Consider the following 26,970-nt stretch of genomic DNA (forward strand, 5'->3'; position numbering starts at 1 on the left):
ATAATAAAAGTAGCAAAACCAACATTGATTTTATAAAATATCTGAAGCAGAGACCAGAGTTTGGAGCATAGCTGAGGAGAAGTGAGCATCTAGATCCTGCATCATGCTTGTCCACTTGTATGCACTTATCCTCTCCCACAATGTGTAAGAATCTGCCAGAGTCCAAAGATTTACCGGGACACACTATTACTTTATTCTCCTCGTCCACCAAGTAATTCATCCCAGTTAAGAACATCCATTGGTTGTTGTTATAGACTCGTTTCACTGTTATGAACTTGCTCCATGACATGGCTCCAGTACTATCAATCTTGTTCGCCATCCATACATCTACATCGTCGGCGGCAACAGAAGCTAACATACAAAGTTTTTGCTCTTCTCTTGTCATAGACAAAGCAAACATTCTGCCAGAAGAAGGAATATGCATGCATACTTGTGAATCTCTCCGTTGAAAAGTCGAAACTTAGTAAGATATCCATCCACAGCTGTTGACTTGAGCTAAAAGAAAGCCAGTAAGCATTTCCATCCACGCACGTGCCGCGACGCGCTAACCCTAGAATGGACCAGTCTTTAGTTTCATCATGTACAACCCTCCATGAGTTAGAGGTAAAGTCATAAATTTCATATAAGCGCGGCTTCATAAATTCAAAAGCAGGTCTAGGTCCATGCAGAGCAACTTCTTGGTTTGATCCAAGTGGTTTCATCTAAGCATGGGTTCCAAAGCACTAGTCTATTGTCTTCGGTGGTGCATAACAACAAGCCTTGGCAGTGAAAAACCTCACGAATACTGACTTCTTTGGAAGAACTAGAAAGAGGATCTTTGAGGCTAAACTGACTTGTTATGTTTACAACGTTGTCTTGAGCTCCAAGTAAATTAATGCTCACTAGATAAACCCTAGAATCAATCGACGACTTCTTGAATCTCAAATAATTGATCAGAGCTTTCCATCTTTTGGATACTGATCGGAATCTTGCTAGTGATGCCAGTGGAACCTTTGAGAGTATGTTCACTAGCAAATCCTCCGGAAGATACTCTTCTGATCAGATTCGAAACGCGTTTGGCTCCATAGCTTCTTCATCGCCGGATTCGTCCACAAGAGAAGGAACTCCATGAAACAACGCAACAGACATTGATTATCGGATGTGATCAAGCCAAAACCCTCAAAAATCTCTTTTCAGTTTCAACGATTTCGTTGATTTCGATGTTAGAGTTCGTTCTTTGTTTTTTTTTTGTTTTAGGGTAATCGGGTTGTAATTGGTAGGATGATTAGTTTTTTGATTGTCAGGCCTTTAAAATCGTTACTTAATAGTTTTGGGGTGAATTTTGAGTTAATAGGCCCAATTAGTTTGGGGGAAAAAATACTTAAGTGAATATTTGGCGGGATAAGCCAAGCCCATGCAATAGTGCAACGCATGGACGACTCATAGAGACCCAGATAGCAAGCTATCTTGATGGGCATCTTCCCTTAAAAAATAGAGTTAATATCGTGTGACCCGATAGACCACATATCAGATATTAAACTGATAAGAACAGATACTACACTTGATCTTAGCCAAAAGGCCGAGAAAGGTATGAATTGCTCAGTTTCATGGCCTCTTCTTTTATACTACTCCTCATGCCTTCCACTCTTGTATTGTTAGCGATGTGGGACTTTTAAAAGAGTAATACAAGACAAATGAAAACACTCTCTCTCTTTCAGCCGGTTTAAATAAAGCTTAACCGACGATAGTCCTAAACCTGAAGCCGAACAAGTCTTTGGTTCTTGCCTTTAGTTCAATGTTCAGCTAGAGTGTGAGAAGAAAAAGCCAACTTTAGCGCAGTCATCTTTGTTCGGTCGTTATGTGTTATTTAACTGGGAAATGTGAGAGGTTTGGCCTTGGTTGCAAGACTGATTAGTCTGCGTTTGATCTTGTTTGCTCCGTGTGAAGCGCATGAAAGCCACTTACTTTATCCAATGCGATCCCACAGAGACTGTTCAATGCTTGTGTGGTGAGCTTATAACAATACTGTGTGCCTTTCACTTCATTTAATATACTACTCTTGCTAGTATCAACTAAAAGGCAGAAGCATCTACTGTTTTCATCTTATGCTACTGTTGCTGCAAGTCTCTAAAGAATTGTATGTACTAATGATTGATCTTTATATTGCATTTGAAATTGATTTTATTTGCGCTCTCTTATGCGCTTTGTATGGTTTCATACATGCTTATTAGATGATGATTCGTGTTTATCCTGTTAACATTGTCCCTTTTATTATGGAGTGATGAACAGACTTGATATACTTTTTTTCTCAACATGTTCTGAACTTGGCATATTACATTATAGCAAGTGACATATATAACTGTAACATGCTTAGCTAATAGAGATAAGTTACGAAGCAGGTCCAGATATTCATGGCTTTTAACCCTTTGAATTATTTCTTTTGATTATAGGAAGGATCAACATTTGGAGTACAAGACTGGGAAGAAGAGAGATGAATGATCTTGTTATTTACTTTTGTATGATTTTACCTACTCTCATTATCCTGACTTACTGTATTCTTTATGTAAGGAAGATATACTAATTAACTCAAATAAAAAAAATTCCAACATATAAAAGTAGCAAAAAGTACTTTCATTTTTTATAAAATATCATGAAGTTGGATAGATAATGCATAAGTAAACCTAGTTTTACAATTACAAGACATGTGATTGGTGCTTTCCTTGCACCTACCCCAAAGAACCTTGTTGCATTTGAAGGAGAACATAGCTAGGGAGAAGTGAGCATCTAGAACCTGCCTCATGATGGTCCACCTGTATGTATTTATCCTCTCCCACAATGTGTAAGAACCTGTCAGATACCATAGATTCACCGGGGCACACTATAACTTTATTCTCCTCGTCTGCCAAGAAATTCATCCCAGTTATAAACTCCCGATTCTGGTCGTTATAGACTCGTTTCAATGTTAGGAACTTGCTCCATGACATGGAGCCGGTACTATCAATCTTGGTTGCTATCCATACATCTATATGGTCGGCACGAGAAGCTAACATACAAAGCTTTTGCGCTTCTCTAGTCACAGACAAAGCAAAATTTCTGCCAGAAGAAGGAATATACATACTTGTGAATCTCTCTTTTGAAAAATCGAATCTCAGTAAGATATCCGTCCAAGGCTGTTCATTAGTATAACTAAAAGCAAGCCAGTACGTATTTCCATCCACATACGTGCCGCTACGCCCTAACCTTGGCATGAACCAGTCTCTAGTCTGGTCAACAACCCTCCACGAGTTAGAAGTGAAGTCATAGATTTCGTATAGGTGTGGCGTCATATGTGCACGTCCATGTGCATATAGAGCAATCCTCAAGATTTTGTACTTGTTGCATGAGGATTTACCGAGAGCGTAGATATCACGTGTCGACCGTGTCAAATTATTGGAACTTCTTGGTTTGATCCAACGGGTTTCACCTAAGCATGGATTCCAAACCACTAGTCTATCGTCTTCAGTGGTACATAACAACAAGCCTTCGCAGTGAAAAACCTCACGTATATCGACTTCTTTGGAAGAGTTAGAAAGGGGTTCTTTGAGGCTAAACTGACTTTTTATGTTTACAATGTTGTCTTGAGCCCCAAGGAAATCAATGCTTACTAAATAAACCCTAGAATCAATCAACATGATCTGAGACGATTTCTCGAATCTGATCACACCTTTGATCAGAGCATTCCATCCTTTGGATACCGATCGAAATCTTGCTAGAGATGCCAATGGAACCTTTGAGAGTATGTTCACTACCAAATCATCCGGAATATACCCTATGTTTCGCTTTTTATTCTTAGGTTTTTTGAACTCTGTGTTTCTTAGAAAATAAAAGTAAACAAAGAAAAAGAAGAGAAACGAACAGAAAATTGAACCCAACTTCATCATCATCGTGGTTAGAAACACCAAACACCAAGCAAAAATAATAGTACAACTAGAACCTCTATCTATACTATTATTTATGATGAAGTGATTTAGCTTATTTGTCACGATTTCTATGATTTTAGGTAATTTTGCTTATTTATCATGTTTTAATTAGGTTTAAGCTGAGTCATTAATTTATTAATAGTTTTTAGTTGAATCCATAATTTATTAATTTAAATAATATAACTATAAAATATGTAATTAGATATATAATTATTTTGATTTTGCTTATTTGTCATGTTTTCCATGATTTTAGTCAATTTTTCTTATTTGTCATGTTTTTATTAGGTTTTAGCTTTTTCATTGATTTATTAATAATTTTTAGCTGAATCACTAATTTATTAATTTAAAAACAAATATCTGTAATGAATTTTATATATAATTAAAAATGAATTTTGATTCAATAATATTTAAATCAATATGTTATATTAAAATTCTTATTTTCTTATTTGTCATATTTTATTAGGTTTAAAGCTTTTATATAGGTCATTGATTTATTATTAGTTTTTAACTGAGTATTTATTAATTTTAACAAAACCCGTGATAAATTTTATATATAATAAAACACGCATTTTATTTTAATAATATTTAATTTATATCTTATATTAAATAATTAATTATAAACTAATATAATAAAATTGTGAAAATATATTTAAAAATTAAGAGAATTCTTATATATATTGTGTTGCCATCTAAAAACAATATTTTTTATTATAAAGTTAAAAAACTAAGATATAAAACAGTTTATAATTAAATATTAGTCAAACAAAAATATTTATATAAAGATATTTTCTAAACTATTTCTAATATATGAGTGTTTTAAATTTTTTAACACAATAATAAGTACATAGTTTGATGAACGTTTTTTTGACATATATAAATAATTTGATGTCTGATTTAACTATTTAAAATCATAAATAATAACTTAAGTTGTGACTGAGTTTAAAACAAATTTTCTTGCTTTTACTTTAAACCAATTTAAGTTTAATCCGTGAAACACTATAGCTTGAGTTGGTGACCACTGGAAGAATGAAAAAAATGAACAAAATAAAAGATAAAATTTTATTTGAGAAACTGAAAAAAATAAAAAAATATGAATTTTTGTTGAATTTGTTCCTTATCAAAATTGCATAGGAAATTTTTTTCTTATAAATTCATTCCTCCATGGGAATTTAGAAGAAAAAAGTGGGATCTACCTTTCAATAATTTGACTAAAATTTCAACATAACTAGTATAAATTTTGAGGAACAAAGAATTTACCATAATTTTTTTTTCTTCAACATGTTCATCAATTAGAGTTTTATAATGCCGATTTTTGGATTAATAAGACAAAAATAATAAGTATTCGTAAGATGATTATGCCCGCATATGCGGGCAAAACACCTAGTAAATTAATAATGCTGGTACTTTAAAATTTTATTAATTTATAGAGATATTAATTTACGAAATTTTCCTTATTTAAATTTTTTATTTTAAGATATATTTATTCTAAGATAAGAAAAAATTTGATTTTAGTGCATAGACATTAATTGTTACTTTTTGAGATTTGACATTTCTATTAATTTTATTATATTATTTGGTGTATATAATATATATTGCCTAGAACTTAAATGTGGTTTTAGATATAATATTACTAAATCTCATCAAAAAATATATTAAGTATTAAGAAAATATAAAGATAATTCCAATGTGGATATAAAAAATGATATAATAATAGTTTCTTACTTATATAAAATATGTACACATATAAATTATTAATTTATAATTTTAATGAGACCATATATTTTATATTAATTTATAATTTTAATGAGGCATATATTTACATAGAATTTTCTAAAAAAAATATTATCTTATTATTTTATTGATTTGTGTTAAAGTTTGAACCGACCCAAGTTGGGACTGACAAAATTTATTAATTTATAGATATTATTAATTTATCGAGTATTAATTTATAGAGGTTTTACTGTACATCTCATATATATTAATCATAGAGCATTACAACATGTTTTCGTAGCCACGTGTCATCAATAATATGATTTTTAGAATTCTTAGAAAAATAAAGTTGTCCATACAAATATATATTATATTTTTTATTAAACTAACTATCAAACTGATTAGTAGTATACAGAATAATAATCTCAATTCTTTCCTTGAATAAAAGTTACAGGATTATCTAATATGACTAACATATATATGATAACTAATGACTATGAATAATGCATATTTGATAATAACTTTTGTATCCTCTCTTTTTTTGTTTAATTTTATATTATTAAAATAAATTAAACAATCACATTAAACATATAATAAATATTATATTTTTTCTTATATGTTATATTTTGAATTTTATAAAACGACTATAAATTACTAAAAATGTAAAAACCCCACATTGAAAATTTTATGATCAATGATTTAACTTTTGTTTGTTCAAGCAAAGATACAAATGAACATAAATCATATGAATATGAAATCTCATTAATAGATATTCATATTATATATATTATTAAAAATCAATTATATACTATATAAAATATATAAATATGTTAATTTCAAAATTTGCATTGATCAATTATTGAGATCTTAATATTTTGAAATTTTTATTAATAAATCTCACTTTAAAAGTTTTGTGATTAATGACTTAAGTTTTTATTACAGTAAATATAAAATATTTAATAAAATCATATGAGTAGGAAGTGTCAATAGTAAATCTTTATATTAAAATATACTATATATATGCCAATATCACTAAAGTTTAATTATATACCAAATAAAATAAATACAATTATTGTTTTGATTTATTTACCAAAACCATGATTGTAAATAAATAAAAATTATTGGTTTTGATTTATGTGCTTACTCTAATGTATATATTTTTATGTATACAAATTATTTTATAAATAGGTGGTTTCTAATATGATATTTGATTATGATAATCCCAGAAATACACTTCTTCAAATCAAAGTGATTTTTGGAAGCACTATATATATTATTTCATTCAGATTAAATATTTTAATCTTGATTTGTATTCCTAAAAAGCTTTTAATGAAATATCATGACAAGATTTTAATCACCTCATTTTGAGTTTGTTCGAAGAATGAGAGATTCGATCATTCGTCTAATATTTGTTTCTCACTAATACACTATCTAGCTATTATAATTGTAAGGATGAGATATTTTAACTATTTATTATAAGTTGTCTGGTTTATCATTTAGTAAATCAAACATAGTTTACATATACTAGAATGGTAAAGTATTATATATACTTTTATCGGTACACTCTTAAGTAACCTCAAAAGCGTAGATTAATAAAATAAGTAATTTGTTTTGTTGTTTTAGAATTAGATGATTTTTAGACCAAACTGGTGAATATATACTAGACATACATTTATATTTCGAGTATGCACTTATATTTTTGAACAACTTGATATATTAGATTTGAACACTAACCTGTGAATAGAGTTTTCCGGTGGTTTTCTTCAAAATTTTGATTCTTAGATATGTATGTTTTAAATTGACACTTATGCAATTCGCAGAATTCATAGAAGAAGTTAAAAAAGAAACAAAACGCATATCAGTAAAACATAAACGAGAACGAAAACACAATTTTATAGAAGTAGAAAATGAAATCACTTATGGAGAGTCAATCGTAAACAAATCGAGAGCATAAAACCTAATCTCCTTTCGTCATTTTACAATCGATGTTGCCTATATGGTTTTTGTGATTTATGTCAGCCGCAAAAAAATAATTTTTTTTTGTGCATATGAAGTCTTAAAATGAGCTGTAATACATTAACTCTTCAACAACGATGATGCATTCAAGAGACCAACATTTGTATTTGTCATTTTACAATCGATAAAGATTATAGTGTTTAAAATGTTAAAATCATTTAATGAACAAACATTAGTATTAAAAACTCACTCTGCGCATGCGTGGATTATCATTTAGTGGAATATTACTATAACTAATAAGCATATATAATATATATAACCTACTTTAGTTTTAGAATATGTATAATTTCTTCTCTCAAAAAAAATACTGTATGTATATTTTCTTTCAAATATGCTTATCAGTTATGTACACATGTATTTCCTCTCTGATATATTTCAAAATCATTTTTATCCATATGATATTTAACTTTGAGTTGTTTCTTTTGATTATAGAGGAGCTGAAAGCTAGAAAAGTTTGTCATATGAATATTAACCTACAATGAACTGTTTGGAAAGAGATTTGATTATCTTAGATAAGAGCATGTTACAGAAGTGTTCACTCCAAGGAACATACAACTCACTAGTGTAACGTGCATTGGTTTAACCCTTGTTATAGTCCGAAACTCAATTGTTCGAAAGTAAGTGGTCAATACTTGTGTGGTAAGCTTATAACAATATGTCTTTGACTTGACAATATACTACTCTTGGTATCAACTAAAAGCTAGAGATGAACCTTGGGCTGTTTCCGAACCTAATGAAAGGTAGAAGCAGCTACTATTTTTCACTGTTTGTTATTGCTGCAAGTCTCTGAATACAAGTCTTCAGTTGCTTTGTACAACTAATGATGGATATTTGCATTGTAAATTAATTATATTCGAGTCAACGACCGTTTTGGAATATGCTATCATTGGACTGTTGCTGTCTCTTAATTCAATAACAACGCAAGAGGAAGCTATGTAACAAACGCAAGAGGAAGCTATGTATTTCATCTGTTGTAAAGAAAACATTTTAAAGTGTTACAGTTAACCCAAAAAAAAGTGTTATAGTTGACCAACATATCTTTCTACCCACATCACGGGTTCTTCACCATCTACGATTTTTAAGATTCTTCCTTCTAAAAGAAAACATTACTATATCGCGTGAGGTCAGATACAAGAAACATAGATGCTAACAGCTTGCTTCAAGGCCAAGCGAAGTCAAGCTGGCTGTTATCAACATCCCATACTCCAAGACCAATCTCATCAAACAACTGTTCATAGCTCCAGCTTGAGTACCCCACGAAAAACCAATAACCACTTGGTTTCACATCTCTAGACTTCAACTCTTGGATTCGACGGGCCACCGACTCGTGATCAAGGAAATACACGCCTGGTGAGAGTTCAAGATCCGTGGAGGGGTCTCCCTCTCGACTCAGAGCCAAAAGCGGCTTTTCTGGATCCATCACTGGACCTCCGAGAGACAGAATCGTGTCTTTCAAGAGCTCAGCTGTTTGGCCGCCGTCCAGGTCAGGGAACGATGACCATCGTAACCGTTTGTTGAAGATAACACCCATGAAACCGGATTCTCGGCCTGCTTTTAGGATCAGAATCTTTGAGTTTGCAAACGGTGGACTCTCACCTAGCCTTTCTGTAGCAACCAGGATTGTGCCAATTTTCACTTTAGGAACAGCAGGTATGACCGAGTGCATTGGAGGCGATTGGGGACTGACCTGATCCTGCGTTACCTCTCTTTCAGGAGGATCTCTGTTACTTACAACGACCTCAACAAGTTTATCCACGTCTTTCTCTTTCACTTCATTGTTTACAGCTGATGAAGATTGGTCGAGCTTGTTTGAGTTTTTTCTTCCTTTTCCAGACAGAGTAGGAATGATTCCTGCCAGAGATTCATAACTTACTTTGTTTAGGCTCTAGCTTTTGACAACAGTATTAACCAAATGCAGTATATTTTTCTGAAAGAAAACATGCTTCTACGAAAAAACAGGGTCACTAGTTGTAATGCATATTAAGATCCTGCAGAACTATGTTCCTTTTATATTATTATTTTTCTCTGCAAATTCAGTGAGTGACGTCATGTTGTGCCTTCAGATATTGTAATATTTTGGCACACGTGTAAAAAGTGAATAAACAAGGATGATGATGTTGACTTACTGAAAAACTCACGAGAGTTATTTGCATGTCGAGCCAGAAACTCTGTTATGTCAGTTACAGACGTCTCCCCTTCATATAAAATGACTTTGTTTCTCTCGGCTGGAAAGAACACCACAGAAGGATACACTTCTCTCTGCAACGTTACATATTCATAGAGCGAGTGAATACTGAAATGAGACTAGGTGAAGGTGCATAAATAAACTCTCAATATTTAGAGGTGTTTTGAGAGGAATAAATTTTTGCATTGTGATATGCAAATACTATAATCAATAGAACAAACCAGACTAGAATCAGACAAGCTATCATGAAAAGTACCTGATTTATTGAGTTTAGGATCAAGCTACAATCATTCAACGTGCAGTCCATTAAGTAGATCAATGGAGACTTTAGATTCTCACCATTAGTTGGTGTCTCTGCTTCAGAACAGAAGAAGACCATGAAGAAAATTGGAATACATGTCCATTTCACTTTCCGTAATTATTAGTCATTCTAAGTCACATAATTATAAAGACTCAATTACCTGATTTATGTTTGTTCTTGGATTCTCTCAGTAAAATCGCTTTACAATCCTTTAGTGATCGGTATACTTCACGCACAGCTAGCTCCATCCTCTGACAAAAGCCACACCAGCTATTGCTAAAAAGGACCAAAACGTCCTTGCACAAAGGGCAGGGAGTCTTCTCTCCACTGGATTGATTCCATGCCTGAACCATATGGGAGAACGTATTGACTGTGATACGCGGAATAGAATCCGCCTCGTGAAAATCCAGATTGACAAAAGGTGGAACTGTAGCTTCCTTAGGCTTGTGAATAGTGGTTTCAGACCGTGTATAAGGTGATAGACTTCCATTGAGATATCCATGAAGAAAGTCGACCAGCGACGAATAGCTGAATGCTAACTCATCTTGAAGGACGTAGTGCTGTTGTAAAGCAGGATCAATTATTACTGCTGATGGAATCTTTACATCACCAGTTAGACCTCTAAGCAGCGCATAGTTTGCGTCAGAGAAAAAAAATGAACCCGTGAAACTATCAACTAGATCTTCCTTCGATTCCGAGTTCAACAATACCTTGATCTCTTCTTCAACATTTTTTGTTTTATAAACCCCAGCCTTATCGGTCTCCGCCATTACTAATTGTTCACTTCGGTTTGTAGAAACCTGCTCTTTATCATCTTGGGAGGATGATTCACTTTCAGGAGGTTTCATTTTGTCCTTTTCTTTCGAACTCATACCGACCTTGTTCTGCACATCTCCTTCTCTAGGCTCAAGAGAACTTTCACTGGAACCTTCTGCTGAAGACGTGTCTTTACCAGGTCTAACTTCTGCTTGTGATGGTAAAGCATCCAGTATTTTTATGTGCACATCATCAGATAATAGACGGAAACCAACATCCTTAGCAATCGAGCTTAACTTTTTTTCTTTTCTTCTGTGAACAAGGTTTGTCAGTAGCTCCTGCAGGGAACTGCCTTCCATTCCTGAAGCTATAGTATCAAGGGCCACATGTTTATCCCCATCCATAATCACAAAAGAGACCTTATTCTCTAACTTGATCGTCTTAAAACTTCGGGCAGTTTTCTGAAGAGACACGGATCCCGATTCTTCATCAGCCTGGCTAACGGAGTTCTCAGACTCAATATCATTCCCCCAGTTTATTATGTCAGACGCTTTATGTTGTGCAGCCACCTCCCTGAAAGTACAAAGTGCTTTCATACTCGTCCTTCTAGTTTCGAAGGAGCCACTTGATCTATCCACAAAAAGAATAACCGACGGTTTATTTGCAGGCAAAGATGACTCGTGGTCCTGCCTGTTATCCTCCAGCTACATGAGAAAACAAGATTGATGTAAGTAATGCACAATGGACAGTATTAAATGGTCAGAATTATTAATCTTAGTAATAAATGGACTGGAAATATAGTAATTAATAAATCAATGAAACGAGCAGAAATGCAACTACAATTTCAAATTGTATCGACTCAAACAAAATAGAGATCTTGCATTCATGAAAAACTCCCCTCTTCTCTTCTGTTATAGATATACTGACAGTAGGGAGATCCATATAAAACCCAGTTCTAATCACACAACACCATGACAGAAAAAATAACAAACAGAAACTTTATACAAAGTAAAACCCAAAACCAGATTTAGATTTATATATGGAAGAGAAATCTCGAATTATATATGTCACTTCATGATTTTCTATTTTTCTTGCAACATCTCTTCTGAAATGAAAAACCCAACTTTGTCCTTTATATTGTTAGATTTCAAGTAGTTTAAGTTACGGGTGGTTTCTATCAATAAATACAGCAAGCAAAGCACACGATCCCACTTAGCAAGTTACACACTCATTTTGCTCCAGGTAGTTCTCCCCAACAAGTAGAATAAAGATATCTGAATATGCAAAATTAACTAAAACATATGGACATAAACAAGAATCATACCTCTGAGACTATGGGATTTTCCATCTTTAAGAGTCTCTGAATGTCATCTCCGGCCTTGAGAATCTTTGAACAATGTGGACATCCTGCCAGCTGAAGGACTGCTGCCCACGAATCAGATGCTCCAACAGTAAATGGTGAAGCCAGCGATTTTTCTGTGATCAGACCAAATTTTTGCCTTTCAGGAGGCAGGGAAAACTCTTTTGCGGCGGCAATCAATTTCGAGAGGAATGAACTGAATTGCTTGAACTGTTCATGGTTACATGTCTGTCCAGAACCCCCGTTCGCTCTGTCATTCTCCTGCAAAGCAGCAGTATCATTGACATAGCTAAAATCCTCAAGCCAAGGAACTCTACCAAATCCGCTTTGGAGTCTACACATCAATTTCCATTTTGCATGGTCTGCTACTAGGGCACGAAGAAAATGGCACATTATGGAGGCAATACACAAACAGTAAACGTATCAACATCAACAAGGTCTAGACATAAAAGTGAGAATCTACCAGCCACCTTCTGGTTATTTTTTCCTCTTAACTTCAGCACTCGGTCAGTTTCAACTGTTTTGGAGAAGTTTCCTGCAAAGTTGGAATCAGCCAAACATCCCAGCTTTTGATAAAAATTACTAAAGATCATATGCCATTACTGCTATCATATAGTATCCTGATTTTTGAAGATTAAAGAGGGTAACCAAATAAATATCAGGAGAGGACCGATGCACTACTGGGAGAAAGTAATCTAGTGACAGCAAAGTAAAATCATTTGATGGATTATACCAGAATAGACTAATCTCACGGTAAGATTAATAGCCTAAAAAAACAAATGACATTTTGCTTAGAGATGTTAGATGGAAAATTTTCTACTCTTCACTCTAACGAACTAATACTCGCCAGAGTTCACTCACCTTAACAAAGTACTAAACTAAATGTATCAGGAGTTCAGGAAAAACTCTTTGGAAATCAAATCATATAGTCAACATAAAAAATCCAGAGTCAACTAACTCACCATGCCAAAGGTTATCTTCAGTGACATTCCTCTTCAACTCAGAGAGAAGTGTACTAGTCCATCCGCAAAATTCGAACAGAATCAAAGTCTTGTCAGATGATTCAAGAAAAGCCTTCAAACTCTCTGGAGACTTCAAATGTCTGAGAGGGAGTTCTTGGGGAGGAGAAGTCAGATAAGGATGAAGAGACGACAGTATATTTGAGGCTCGGAGTTTCCCACGATAGTGGTAAGGCACAGCATGGTGATAGTACAGAATCGTAATCTCGTTGGCAGCACCAATGGCTTGTGCTAATACCTTCTCTGAGTTTCTGTACACAACCATCAACTTCAACGAGTCATACTCTGAATCACTCTGAACCAGCTGAGTTATTTCATTCTTAAGGGACCTTGACTCGCCACACCCTACAAGATCAGCAATGAAACCAATCAGAAAACAAACGAGACAATGAAAGCAATTCCACGTGGAGGTCCGGAGATTAATGGGGCTTCCAATTAAGGATTGAAGCTAAATGATCAACAAATATATTTTTAAATCAGTTTAGAGCCAAATGATAACCACATCTTCGTATGCGTCACGCTTCATAGTTTTCAATCAGTGGGAATCAATGATTTGAGCAAGAAGCTTCGAGATATTTGTTCGAGCAGAGTCATCGGAAGTACATTTCTACGGAAACTAAGCAAAGGTACGGGAGAAATAGAGAGAGGGAGGGAAAGGTACATGGAGCGGTGACGAAGAGGAGGATGTGAGGGTGGAGGCGGATCTGAGATGAGAAGTTTTGCTCCGTGAGGATACCCCATTCGCCATGACCGCTTGACGGAGGAATGATGGATACGAAGGCTAGGAGAAGGAGGAGCGCCGGAGTTCTCATCGGGACGCCGCTCACTCACTCAGTCGTCGCGTCTCTTTCCTTTTCTCGTCGTCGGTGATTCGATTTTATTTGTTTGGTTCGGTTTAACAGATCAGATTGATCTCAGAGATCGCATTTTACCGGTTCGATAGAGAAGATGTGTTTGCCACGTGTATAATTCGATGGATATTTATTTTGTTTAGTCAACTCAGCTTCAACTAAGAGTTTAGCCCGAGTGGCAAGATGTTACGAAAAAGGCAAACACACTAGTGATCGACAAAATGGACCAGAAAGCCCATTATGAAGTTAGAAACGAACACGAAGGCCCAAGTAATGATGAGGCTCATGTAATGATAGTAACTCAGAAGACGGATGGATCGGTGCATTTCTTTGCTCGAGCCTTCAGGATTCCCCGGTCTGAAAGATGAAATTATGTTTGTGATTGTCCTACTTATTAGAGATAGAGGGAGAGGAGATAATCAGGAGCTTTAAAGGAACCGAGATGAAGACTGTGATTCCGTACTCGCCAGGTTTCCATAGATAACCAGCTGCCAAGCAAGCCGAATTAAGAACGTGTCATGGATTGTGCCAATGAAGTTGATGATTGTGCGGGTGGTGTCATCCCAAACCAAGCTTTGTGCCTCCAGATGCTTCTGGTGAAGCTACAGCCAAACTAGGTGGTTGCGTGATTCAGGGGTGGTTGTGGAACAAGATACATACATGGACAATTTTTATGAAATGAATGGTTAAATAATGGTTGGGAACATGTGCTCAAAGCTGTCGAGTGTGACAAGGACCAAAGACAATTATGTGGAGATTGTTTGGTTCATGAGGTGAGTACACTCTCCTTTTTTCCCTTTACACATTTGTGCAATGAAGTTTTTGCTGTTCGTATTTAATGAGTTTATTTTGTTGATGAATTGATATGTACACATGTGCTCAAAGCTTTTCCATAACCAGACTATTTTAATCATGTTTGTCGCAGGATTTGTAACTGGAGTTTGTGTAAAGAACACGGTTTCCAACTCGCTCGGTTTACAGAAAGGGTGAGTTATGATTATATATTAATCATGGAGCATTACCACATATTTTCGTAGCCACGTGTTATTACAAGAATGATTCTTAGAATTGTTAGAAAAATAAGTTGATTCATATAAACATATACTATGTTTTTTATTAAACTAACTATCAAATTAATTAGTAGTGTACAAAAGAATATTTTTTTTTCTTAAATAAAAGCTACAGAATTACCTAACATGGTTAATATATATAACAATTAATGATTATGAATAATACATATTCGGTAACAATTTTTCTAACCTCTCTCTTTTTTATTTAGTTTTATACTATTAAAAGAAATTAAACAATCACATTAAATATATAATAAAAAAAATAGATTTTTTCTTATATGTTATATTTTGAATTTTTAAAAATGACTATAAATTACTAAAAATGGTAAAAGTCTCACATTGGAAATTTTGTGATCAATGGTTTAACTTTTTTTTTGTTCAAGCAAGATACAAATGATCATATATCGTAGGGGTGGGCGTTCAGATACACGTTCGGGTTCGTATCAGATATTTCAGTATAAAGATATAGAACACGTTCAGGTATTTCTACACTTCGAGTCGGGTTCGGGTGTTTTATGTCAGGGTTCAGATATTTTGGGTCGGGTTAGGATATTTAAATTTTGAAGAAAAAAAAATTATTCATTTTTTAAGTTTTTGTATTTAAAATATATTTAACTTAACCGATTTTCTAATTTTAAAAGATTAAACTATTAAAAGGTTTGGATATAAAACGTTAAAAATAGAATGACATTAATTTAATTGTTGTTTTGAAATTTTAGATGCAACTTTTGTTAATGCAAGAAACAAGAGCTTGATATGTATTTTAAGTGAGTAGTAAATGATTTTGTCCATAATTATATGTATATTATCTAATTTTGAGCAATAAACATTATTAATATAAAAATTTTGAGTAAAATGAGAGAAGTAAACTAGAAATATAGGGTTAATTATACTTATATTTAGTTATCTTCGGATATTCATTCGGATTCGGATATTACCCGAACGGGTGAAATAAGTAATTTATTTTGTTGTTCTAGAATTAGATGATTTTTAGATCGAGCTGGTGAATATATACTAGACAGACGTTTATCTTTCGAGTCTGCACGTATATTCTATAACAGCTTGATATATTAGATTTGAACACAGTTTGCCGGCGATTTTGTTTTCAAAATTTTGATTCTTAGATATGTATCTGGAATGAAACTAATGTTTACATATGTCCATTTTTTAAATTGACACTTATGTAATTCACCGAATTAATAGAATAAGTTAAAAAAAAAACTTAACTCATATCTATGAAACAAAGATCAGAACGAAAGCACAATTTTATAGAGTTAGAAAATGAAATCACTTACGGAGAGTCAATAGTAAACAAATTGGGAGAAGAAAACCTAATCCTCTTTCGTCATTATACAATCGAGGTTGCCTATTTGGTTTCAGTGATTTGTGTCAGCCGTAAAACTTAATTTCCTTTTGTGCGTATGAAGTCTTAAAAATAATTAAAATGAGATGTAATAACTATTCAACAATGATGCTATATTGAAGAGACCAAAAAAGATTACAATCAATAAATCTTAAAAGGAGACGTCTACCACAGCAACCAAACGAAAATAAATGATTCGATTAACCTGAATTTTTGTTTTGACGGTTTTATACCATCAAATGAAAAAAATTCCTTCGGTTTTTTAATCTAAATAAAGAAGAAAACGAATCGGCAGGTCAAGAAGAGTTTGAATCATTTGTATTGGTCATTTTATAATCGATAAAGATTGTAGTGTTACAAAATGTTAAAACCATTTAATAAACAAACATTATTATAAAAACTCACTTCGCGCAAGCGCGCGGATTATCATCTAGTAATTTAATAAAACTGAAAATAAATTATTATAAAATTAAATTGTTGATAACAAAAAAAATTATTAATATTCATATATATGTAAACCGAGCAAAACAATCTAGTAATAAATCAAATTAAAACGCTAAGAAAAAGGTCGACAGCAAAGAAAAGGTCGACAGCAACCAACCTCAATAAATTAGGGTTTTGAGTCTTCACATAAGATGGAACAAAAAATTTCTTCGTTACCCATCGACCTAACCTCAGAGATTCTCTTTCGGTTGCCTGCAAAATCTGTTGGGAGGTTTTATTGCTTGTCGAAGCTTTGGTTATCAATCACCGCCGATCCACGTTTCATCAAGTCGCTTGGAACTACACGGCCGAGTCTTCTACTATGTTCAATAAAAGGTCACCATATTTTTGTTAGTCATCAGAGTTCGATGATCAGGTCTTACGCTTCTTCTCAGCCTTTTCATCTTTATCTGATGTGTTGTACAGGACGTGAGAAGGAATAGATGCGGAAACAGATGAATAAAAGCGATGTAACTATGGCACATATATTTAACGTGGTTCACCCCTAGCGCTAAGTCCACGGGCAAAGAGAGATCTTATTATTGGAGGTGATATTGAACTTATAAAGTGCAAGTAAGAAGCTCTTGTCTTTACGCATTACTCGTCCTTGCTTTAGAAGTTCTCGGCAAGCCTCGATACAATTTCAATGTCGTGATTTTAGTCATCTACTCATTACTGGATTCACATAGTCCATTTATTCTAGTCCATGCCAAATCAAGTCAAATAGGACTTCACGGTCATGGAGCTTCTCACCAAAAGCTCTTGTCGGTCATCATTCCAGCCGTTTCTCACAGGTGTATCAACGTCGTTTTCGACTATCAATTGTTCTTTGGAACAATCCTTTAGGGAATAAGATGAAGTCTCTCCATGGTTTTTTTCATACTGCTGAGCTTGACTCGCCCCATAAAAGCTCTATCTTTCTATGTTTTGTAATGCTTTCTATTTTCGTCTTAACGTCGAGCATGTCTCTGGGATCTTCTACTTTGATTGTAAACTTTGTTGCTCACTGAGCACCACAAGAAAACACTCCGAATTCCGACGGAGCTTCCGACGGACACCAAGGTCGTCGGACATTTGCGACGGAATACTGACAAATTTCCGACCAAATCCAAAAAAATGAAGTCGTCGGAATTCCGTCGGCCATTTCCGACGGAATTCCGACGACATACGGTTCGTCGGAATTTTCCGACGACTTTTCGACGACATTCCGATAAAAAATGTAACCGTTGTAGTCGTCGGAAGTTCGTCGGTATATTCCGACGGAATTCCGACGACATTCCGATTAACAGCAAAGTCGTCGGAATTCCATCGGTATTTTCCGACGGCATTCCGACGAACCATGTGACCGTTGCCGACAAATACATATGACCGTTGTATAGCCGTTTGGGATTGGACAATTCCGACGGAATTCCGACGGACTTCTTTATATCCGTCGGAATTTCGTCGGAAAGTCGTCGGAGGTCCGTAAGCAATTTCCTATAAATACAACCCCTCCTCATTCAACTCATTCACACTTCATTCTCTCTTCATTCTCTTTAGTCATAACAATTCCGTGAAAATCATGTCTTCAGAAGTTTATTATCGTTCGTGGATGGATAAACCTCATTTGGATCCGAACACCAATTTGCTTACGGAAGAATACGTTCAAGGGATTGGAGAATTCATGAGGCTTGTTCAACAGCAACCGGATGCAAAAAGTGGTATGTTAAGATGTCCCTGCTCTTCTTGCAATAATAATAAGGTTATAAAAGAATTTGATGTTTGGACTCATTTGTATATGAAAGGGTTTTCACGTAATTATAAAGTTTGGTACCTTCATGGGGAAACTGGTTATGAATATGGTAGTACTAGCGAACCTCAGCCTGTTAGTGAACCTCAGCCTGATATTAGGTTAGAAGAATCTAGAACGGATATAGATTATGGTGTAGGTACTGAGCAGATGGTACATGATCATTATAGAGGGGAAGAACCAAACCCCGAGTCTAGGAGATTTTTTGACATGTTGGATGCAGGAAAACAACCTTTGTATCAAAATTGTAGAGATGGTCATTCAGTCTTATCATCTGCAACTAGATTAATGGGTATTAAGACAGACTATAATTTGGCTGAAGAATGTATGGATGCGATTACTGATTTTGTCAAAGGTATTCTACCTGAGGATAACCTTGCACCGGGTTCATACTACGAGGTTCAGAAACTTGTTGCAGGTCTTCAACTACCGTATGAAGTGATAGATGTATGTATTGACAACTGCATGATCTACTGGAGAGCGGATGAGACACGGAATGTATGCAAATTTTGTGGGAAACCTCGTTATCAGGAGACGAGGGGAAGAGTTCCGATCCCATTCAAAAGAATGTGGTATTTGCCTTTGACGGAAAGATTGAAGAGGTTGTATCAGTGTGAGCGCACAGCAAAAGCAATGAGATGGCATGCAGAGCATTCCACAAATGGTGAGATTAGACATCCTTCAGATGCAAAGGCTTGGAAACATTTCCAGTCAACATATCCAGAATTTGCGGAAGAGAGAAGAAATGTTTATCTTGGATTATCTACTGATGGTTTCAGCCCATTTGGAAAGCATGGAAGGCAGTATTCTCTATGGCCAGTTATTGTGACACCGTACAACTTACGGCCGAGCTTGTGCATGCGACGAGAGTTTTTGTTTCTCTCAATTCTAGTCCCCGGGCCAGATCATCCTAAAAGATCACTAGATGTGTTTCTTCAACCACTAATATATGAGTTGCAACAACTATGGGCGCATGGTTTTGAGACATACGATGTTTCGCGCAAAGAAAACTTTCAGATGCGGGCAGTACTTATGTGGACAATAAGTGACTTTCCAGCATATGGTATGTTATCTGGATGGACAACACATGGGAAGCTATCATGTCCATATTGTCAAGATGACACAGATGCTTTCCAACTAAAGAACGGAAGGAAAACGTGTTGGTTTGACTGTCACAGACGATTTCTACCACCTGATCATCCATACCGCAGGAGTAAGACTTCGTTTACGAAGAACAAGCAGGTGTTTGATGGTCCACCTGAGGAAGTTAGTGGGAAAGATTTGTTGAAGCAGTTTAGGTATTTTGATGCAGAAAGGACGCCAGATGTAGGTGGACATGAAAACATTCGAGTCAATGCGGTTGGAGAGCTACATAACTGGCACAAAAAGAGTATTTTCTGGGATCTACCATATTGGGAGAGTCATCTATTGCGGCATAATTTAGATGTCATGCATATTGAGAAGAACTTCTTCGATAATCTGATGAACACAGTCCTTAACATCCAAGGTAAAACGAAGGATAATTTGAAGTCAAGGTTGGATTTAGTCGATATTTGTGATCGTTCTGAACTTCACGTTGATGAGAACGGTACGGCCCCTTTTCCCATTTATCGGCTAGATGGTGCTAGAAAAGAAGAGTTCTTTGATTGGATTACAGAGAAAGTGAAATTTCCTGACGGATATGCATCAAATTTGGGGAACTGCGTTGATAGAAGCGAAGGAAAGTTTACTGGCTTGAAGAGTCATGATTGTCATGTAATTATGCAGCGCCTCCTTCCGTTTGCCTTTTCAGCATTATTGCCACGTAATGTTCATGAAGCAATTGCAGGGATTAGTGTTTTTTTCCGTGACTTATGCAGCAGAGTATTGACTGAAGAGGGTATTAATAATTTGAAGACAAACGCACCAGTCAGCATGTGCAACCTTGAGAAGATATTTCCTCCATCATTCTTTGATGTAATGGAACATCTTGCTATTCATCTCGCAAGAGAATTGGAACTTGGTGGTCCTGTGCAGTACAGATGGATGTATATTTTTGAGCGTTATATGCATCATCTGAAGAAGATGGTCAAAAATCAAAGCAGGGTGGAAGGATCTATAGTGGCACAGGTGATCAATGAAGAAACTGCAATCTTTGCTGAAAATTATTTTCCACCAGAAGTGCAAACAAAACACCGAAGACCTGCTCGGCATGATGATAGAGGGGAGAGAGCAACATATCATGTTACTGTCCCAAGCATGTTCAAGGAAATAGGACGACTTAGTGGAAAATTCACGAAGCGGAGACTTACGGACACTGAGAACGCTCATTTGCAAACATATTTGCTCACCAACTGTGAAGATGTTCTACAATATGAGAGGTAAAAATATTTATTCATTTATTGTTAGATTAATATTCAATAAATTTATTTCATATTGATAATATTTTTGTATATAGTGTATATATGGCGGAGTTGCGTATGACTCACAGGCATGCAACAGAAGATGAGCTTCGACAACTTAGAGATAACGGATTTGCTGCGTGGCTTCGTAGTTATGTGAGTCATATATCCTATTACCCTATGCAAATGATTAGTTTAAATTTAATATATATAAACTAATTAATTTTGCAATCATATATGTTTTTTTTATAGGTGAATGATGGTTTGGCCAGAGGTCTTGTGTTCGATGATTGGATACGCGAATTTGTGCAGGGACCAAACTATGTGGTCAAATCATATCCTAAATTTTGTACGCGAGGATATGCATTCACAAGGAAAGGTCATTCTAAGACAACATATGATGCTGGTGTTTCATCTTCTTCTGGTGACGATGTCTACTACGGCAACATAAAAGAAATATTGGAAATCCAATTTCCTGGAATGGTTGGATTGCGTTGTGTAGTATTCTATTGTGATTGGTATGACACCACCCCAGATAGAGGAGTGAAGATTGATGCGTTTGGTGTTACATCAGTTCATTCGCGGCGGAAACTTCAATATTATGATCCCTTCATTCTTGGTTCGCAAGCTGATCAGGTATGTCAATATATTCATAATTTTTTACCAATATAATTAATTAATGTTATATATTGAACTAATACTTTGTATAATTGATATGTATAGGTGTGCTACATCAGTTACCCTCGGGTGACGTACAGAGACGATCCATGGGTTACTGTAACGCAAATCAACCCAAGAGGACGAGTGGATGGAACTTCTGATGATGATGAACCATTGCAACCAGAGTCTACCAGCAACGCCCAGGCAGTTGAAGATTTGGAAAATGTTCAACTCGTTGAGAATTTGACTGTGTTTGGACATGATGCTGTCGTACATTCAGAGCCGGAAGCCGAGGTTGGGGAGTTTGATGAAGATTCAGACGATTATGATTAGTTTTTTTTTTTTTTTTTTTTAATGGTCCGTCGGAAATCCCTCGCAATATACCGACGACATAGCGACGACAACGGGTTTCATTGAAAATTGGAAAGGTCGTCGGTATTTCGTCGGAAAATACCGACGACATTCCGACGAACTTGTCGAGTTTGTCGGAATGTCGTCGGTATTTTCCGACGAAATACCGACGACATGTTTTTCTATAAAGTTTCAATCATAAAAATCTATAAATTTAGATGCCAAAACTATGAAAATAACACATAATAAGTGTTTAGTATAGTATTAGATCGCAACCGTTCAAATATAACAACTCATTAAAATATTTATGTATGCATATCATTGTTTTCATAACATCTCATCTTAACATTATGTACTTATACAATCATATTTATATAAGCTTACACTACAAAAAATATTGTTGTGTAAAATCGTGTTATAAAACATTTTTATTGTTAAATCTTTATGCAAATACTATATATATTATCAAAGGTTTGGATTTTGCATTTAGAAACTTGAAAAGAACACCCTAAACACTAAGTCGTCGGAATTCCGTCGGAATATACCGACGGAATGTGTCCGTCGGAAAATACTGACGGACACGTTCCGTCGGAATTTCAATTAGCCCGGGAAAACCAAACCGCTTGAAAATTTTCGCGAATCGGCATTTGGTATATTTTAAATATACCGACGGAATACCGACGAACCCGTGTCCGTCGGAATCCACGAAAATAAAAACCCTTCTCCTTTCTTCTTCGTTATCTCCGCGGCCTCTCTCTCTCTCAAAACTCTCCGGCGATTTCGGCGATTTCGGCGACTCTCCGGCGATTCCGGCCTCTCTTCACCGGCGAATCCTCTCCTCACCCTCCTATCTCTTCCCCAAACCCCAAATCATGTAAGAATCATCCCAAACCTTTTTTTTTTCAATTGTTTAGGGTTTTGGAAGTTGATCTCGGATTTTAGGTTGTTTGATTGAACATTTTAGGATTGAATGGATAGTTTAGGATATATAAGTTAGGATTGTTGTTTTAGTTTTTTTTGGAACATTTTTTTATTTTTAAAAACGTTTTTTGATTTTTAAAAACGTTTTTTTTTGAAAAAATATAAATATTTAACACCATTTTTCTTCATTTATAAATTTTAACAACATTTTTCTATATTTATAAATTTTTTATAATTTTGTATACATATATATATATATGTAAATCATGTATAGTAAAAATTTTAAAATTTTAAAATTTTTTATATTTTTTTTTAAGTTTCCACTAATAAATATTTAACAACATTTTTTTTTTAAAATATAAATATTTAACAACATTTTTCTTCATTTATAAATTTTTAACAACATTTTTCTATATTTATAAATTTTTTATAATTTTGTATATATATATATATATATATATATATATAAGGTTTAATAGTTTTTTTAAAACGTTTATAAAACCTTTTGTAAATATATAAATGAAAATATGTTTGATGGGTTAATTTTTTTTTTTTAGGGCCGAGGATGAAGCCCGCCCCGCAGCCCGTCTTCGACGTAGTTCGGTGAGCGGTTCCCGTGCATCGGTATCGTCTCATGACTCGGTTCCCGCATATATTCCCGCTCCAGCTCCCTCTGCCCCTCACGCTGCCCCTCACGCTGCTGCTCAACAGGATCCGGGGGTCATGCCGGTTCATCTATTGGTTCAACAACCAGGTCGAGAGCATCTCCCGTTTCTCCAACTCAACCCACGACGAGGCCATAGCACTTGGTTAGTATTTTTTTTTATTTGTACCGTTATATTTTTTGCTTTAATTAACTTGCTAACTTGTATTTTTTTTTAAAGGTTCACCAAGTCGAAAAATGGCATTAGCCGGAGCATCAACCAGATGATGTACTCCATGCTCCGTTTTGGATATCCAAAGTGGAGTGTGATCCCTTCCGACGAACGAGAGTTGTGGTTTCGTCAGTTTGCGGTATAGTAACCCTTCATTTTTTTTAAGTTTTTACATTTTTTTACATATATTTACTTATTAAATTGTGTTTGTTTTGTAGCAAGAGTTCAACTGGCACTCCGATCTTACGGAAACAGTCCGTAAGAAATTCAACGAAAAGGCCATGGACTCTTACACAAAGCAGATAAACGCGTGGAAGACAGTTTGGCAGAAGAACAAGAAGCCACGGTTCATCAACGGGGGGGGGGGGTGGGAGCAGTTGATAGCTCATTGGGAGAGGGAAGACACTGCAGAGACGTCTTCTAGGAACTCCAGGAACCGGAAGAGCGATCGTGGCGGGAAAGGTATGTATGTGCACAACCTCGGCGCTTGCTCCATGTCTACTAAGGAGGATGAACTTGTAAGTTTTTTATTATTATTTATCTTTATATTTTTTAAATAAATATTTTATATATTTTTTGGCTAATAATGGCGGTTTTTTTAGATCGAAGCAAATGACGGTAATCCCGTTGATCGTCTCCAACTCATTAAGGTGGCTCACACTAACAAGACGACGGGTCAAATTCAGGACCCCGTGATCAGAGGTGTAGTTGATTTGGTGGAAGCTGAGATAGTTTCTCAATCTCAGCCTCTCTCTGATGACGGCGACTCCACGGGAGCTTCAACCAACCTGTCTCTATTGCAAATAAATGAGATGGTTGAAAAGGTAATTTTTTTTATTAATATATTTTTTTTATAATGTCGATTACTTACTTGTCCATATTTACTTACTTTAAATATTTTTGTAGGCGGTTCCTAAAAGGAAAGGAGGCCGTTTAGTTGGGTTGGCCCGTCGTGCTTCTTCGTATCCGGCATCTTCTTCGCAAGCTCCGTATGCCGATCCCATGATTCTCGAGGAGCTACATGACAAAGATGAACGGATTGGGGCATTGGAGGAGCAGAACACCACTATCCTTTCGGAGAATGCCACTATCCGTTCGGAGAATGCCACTATCCTTGCTGAGTTGGCATCCCAGAAGAAGTTCAACACCGAGATTATGCAGAAGCTAGATCGTTTGATGTCTTCGAGTTCATCTTAGTTTATTTCGGCTTTATAAAACTTTCGGAATGTTTTTTTTTTCTATTTCGGTTTGTATGAATTTTAAACTTTATGAATGTTTTTTTCCTATTTCGGTTTTTATGAATTTAAATTTTATAATATTATTAGTTTTAAATTTCCAATTTTTTAAATTTATTAATATCAAAAAATATATAAAAATGCAAAATTAATTTGTAAAAAAAAAAGGGTATATACCGACGGACAACGGTCGTCGGAATATACCGACGGACATATATCCGTCGGAATTTACCGACAAACTCATTTCCGTCGGAATATACCGACGAACGTGGTTCGTCGGTATATTCCGACGACCGATGTCCGTCGGTAAATTCCGACGCCCAAAGTTCGTCGGAATAAACCGAGGAACCACGTTCGTCGGAATTGTAGTTTTCCGATGAACTCTGGTCTCGTGTAGCCGCATCGTAATATCGTCGGAAGTTCGTCAGAATGACGTTTCTGACGATTTCGGCCATCAGAATCCCCCTGTTTTCTTGTAGTGGAGCTTTTTATAATACAAGTTTGTGACAAAAAAAAATTGTTCGCTCTCTTTTTTTTTATTGGTTTTCATTGTTAAACTTTTTATAAAGAATGAATTTCTCAAGCTAAGAACTTTTCAAACCATGTCTCAGATAAAATAGCATTAGATATAGTAATTTTTTTTTTTTGACTTTCAAATGTTCTGTAGATCACATTGATTTTCATGGATAGATGATATGTTTGCATATAGAAACAAAGCTGAACTGAGTTCCTCCGATTGAGTTCCAGAGGTCGCACTCTTTTGATTAATTTGAATCTAACGACGACAGGAGAGGCAAGGCAATCGTTATGCTAACTCCCATACACACACCCAAAAGTCCACTTATTAGTCGTCTATGTAGGCTGCATGTGTAGCCATTAACGATTATGTATCTATATACACATGCAGCCTAAAGAGTGAGTTTTTTTTTGTTTCAGAACGACATCAAGCTCTACACGTCTGCTAACAAACTTGAATAAAATTATACAAGATTTGTTTAGCAAAACTACTTTTAGAGCATGTGCATTGCTAGCAACCTTAATTGTTGTTTAAGTGGGACATCATTAATTTTTAACTATTATAATTAAGACAAACAACTTTGTTAAGAAACACTTAATTATAAGAGTTTATTGGTAGTTGCTTAATTATGGTTTTTAGCAATAAAAAAATATTAAATTTATTTGTAAACATAAAATTGTTAAAAAAGATTAAAATTATTTATTAAATAAAACAAAGTCAAATATAACATTTTAAACATAGATTTTAACATAAAAACATTAAAACAAAGATTACTAAAAAAAACATAGCATCCAAGCTCAGTTGTCGTTTCCAAATTTACTCCATATATGTTCAACCAAATCAGCTTTCAGGTGTTGATGCACTTTTTTATCACGAATGTCATCTCGAACACCCATCATATTGGCGATGTTTGAAGGGATATTTCTAGAAAAGTCGAGATCGACATGTGAACTTCCGTTGCTTTCTCCTTGTTGGAAATCCGAAGTATCAAATTGAGTGGATTCATCTCGTTCGTCTTCTACTATCATGTTATGGAGTATGATACATGCTCTCATTATCTTCTCAATCTTGACTTTATCCCAAGAAAGTGCTGGATTTTTAATTATGGCAAATCGAGCTTGCAAAACTCCGAAAGCACGCTCGACATCTTTTCGGGTAGCTTCTTGACGTTGCGCAAATAAAACTGCTT

The 26,970-nt window shown here is 35.1% G+C and overlaps 2 protein-coding genes, 1 non-coding gene and 1 pseudogene across 17 annotated transcripts; all 4 read right to left on the reverse strand.

The window, feature by feature from the left end:
* Positions 1 to 30: 30 nt before the first annotated feature.
* Positions 31 to 1,182, reverse strand: LOC106370491 (annotated as a pseudogene).
* A 189-nt stretch (positions 1,183 to 1,371) lies between these two features.
* LOC106425102 (putative F-box protein At4g10190) lies at positions 1,372 to 3,949 on the reverse strand. Its single transcript, XM_013865822.3, has one exon. It carries the CDS (start codon positions 3,900 to 3,902, stop codon positions 2,706 to 2,708), a length of 1,197 nt encoding a protein of 398 aa, XP_013721276.1. The 5' UTR covers positions 3,903 to 3,949; the 3' UTR covers positions 1,372 to 2,705.
* LOC106425124 lies at positions 1,376 to 1,571 on the reverse strand. Its single transcript, XR_007324483.1, has one exon. It is a non-coding gene; the product is annotated as a U2 spliceosomal RNA (small nuclear RNA).
* Positions 3,950 to 8,600: 4,651 nt separating the features above from the next.
* On the reverse strand, positions 8,601 to 14,319 carry LOC106371898. 15 transcript variants are annotated; one of them, XM_048756864.1, is made up of 9 exons: positions 13,947 to 14,281; positions 13,229 to 13,630; positions 12,730 to 12,801; positions 12,231 to 12,634; positions 10,311 to 11,610; positions 10,106 to 10,203; positions 9,791 to 9,923; positions 9,352 to 9,515; positions 8,601 to 9,269 (listed from the first exon to the last, which is right to left on the reverse strand). In XM_048756864.1, the coding sequence occupies exons 1-9, from the start codon at positions 14,095 to 14,097 to the stop codon at positions 9,261 to 9,263; spliced, it is 2,733 nt and encodes a 910-aa protein (XP_048612821.1). In that variant the 5' UTR covers positions 14,098 to 14,281; the 3' UTR covers positions 8,601 to 9,260. The 15 variants fall into 15 exon arrangements, with proteins under 15 accessions (XP_048612821.1, XP_013667459.1, XP_013667460.1 ...); XM_048756865.1 differs by having other exon boundaries at positions 8,922 to 9,269; positions 9,803 to 9,923; positions 10,106 to 10,206; positions 13,947 to 14,319; XM_013812008.3 differs by having other exon boundaries at positions 8,922 to 9,269; positions 10,106 to 10,206; positions 13,947 to 14,305.
* Between the last annotated feature and the right edge of the window lie 12,651 nt (positions 14,320 to 26,970).

This window comes from Brassica napus, chromosome C5 (genome assembly GCF_020379485.1).
Source record: "Brassica napus cultivar Da-Ae chromosome C5, Da-Ae, whole genome shotgun sequence".
Taxonomy (NCBI): Eukaryota; Viridiplantae; Streptophyta; class Magnoliopsida; order Brassicales; family Brassicaceae; genus Brassica; species Brassica napus.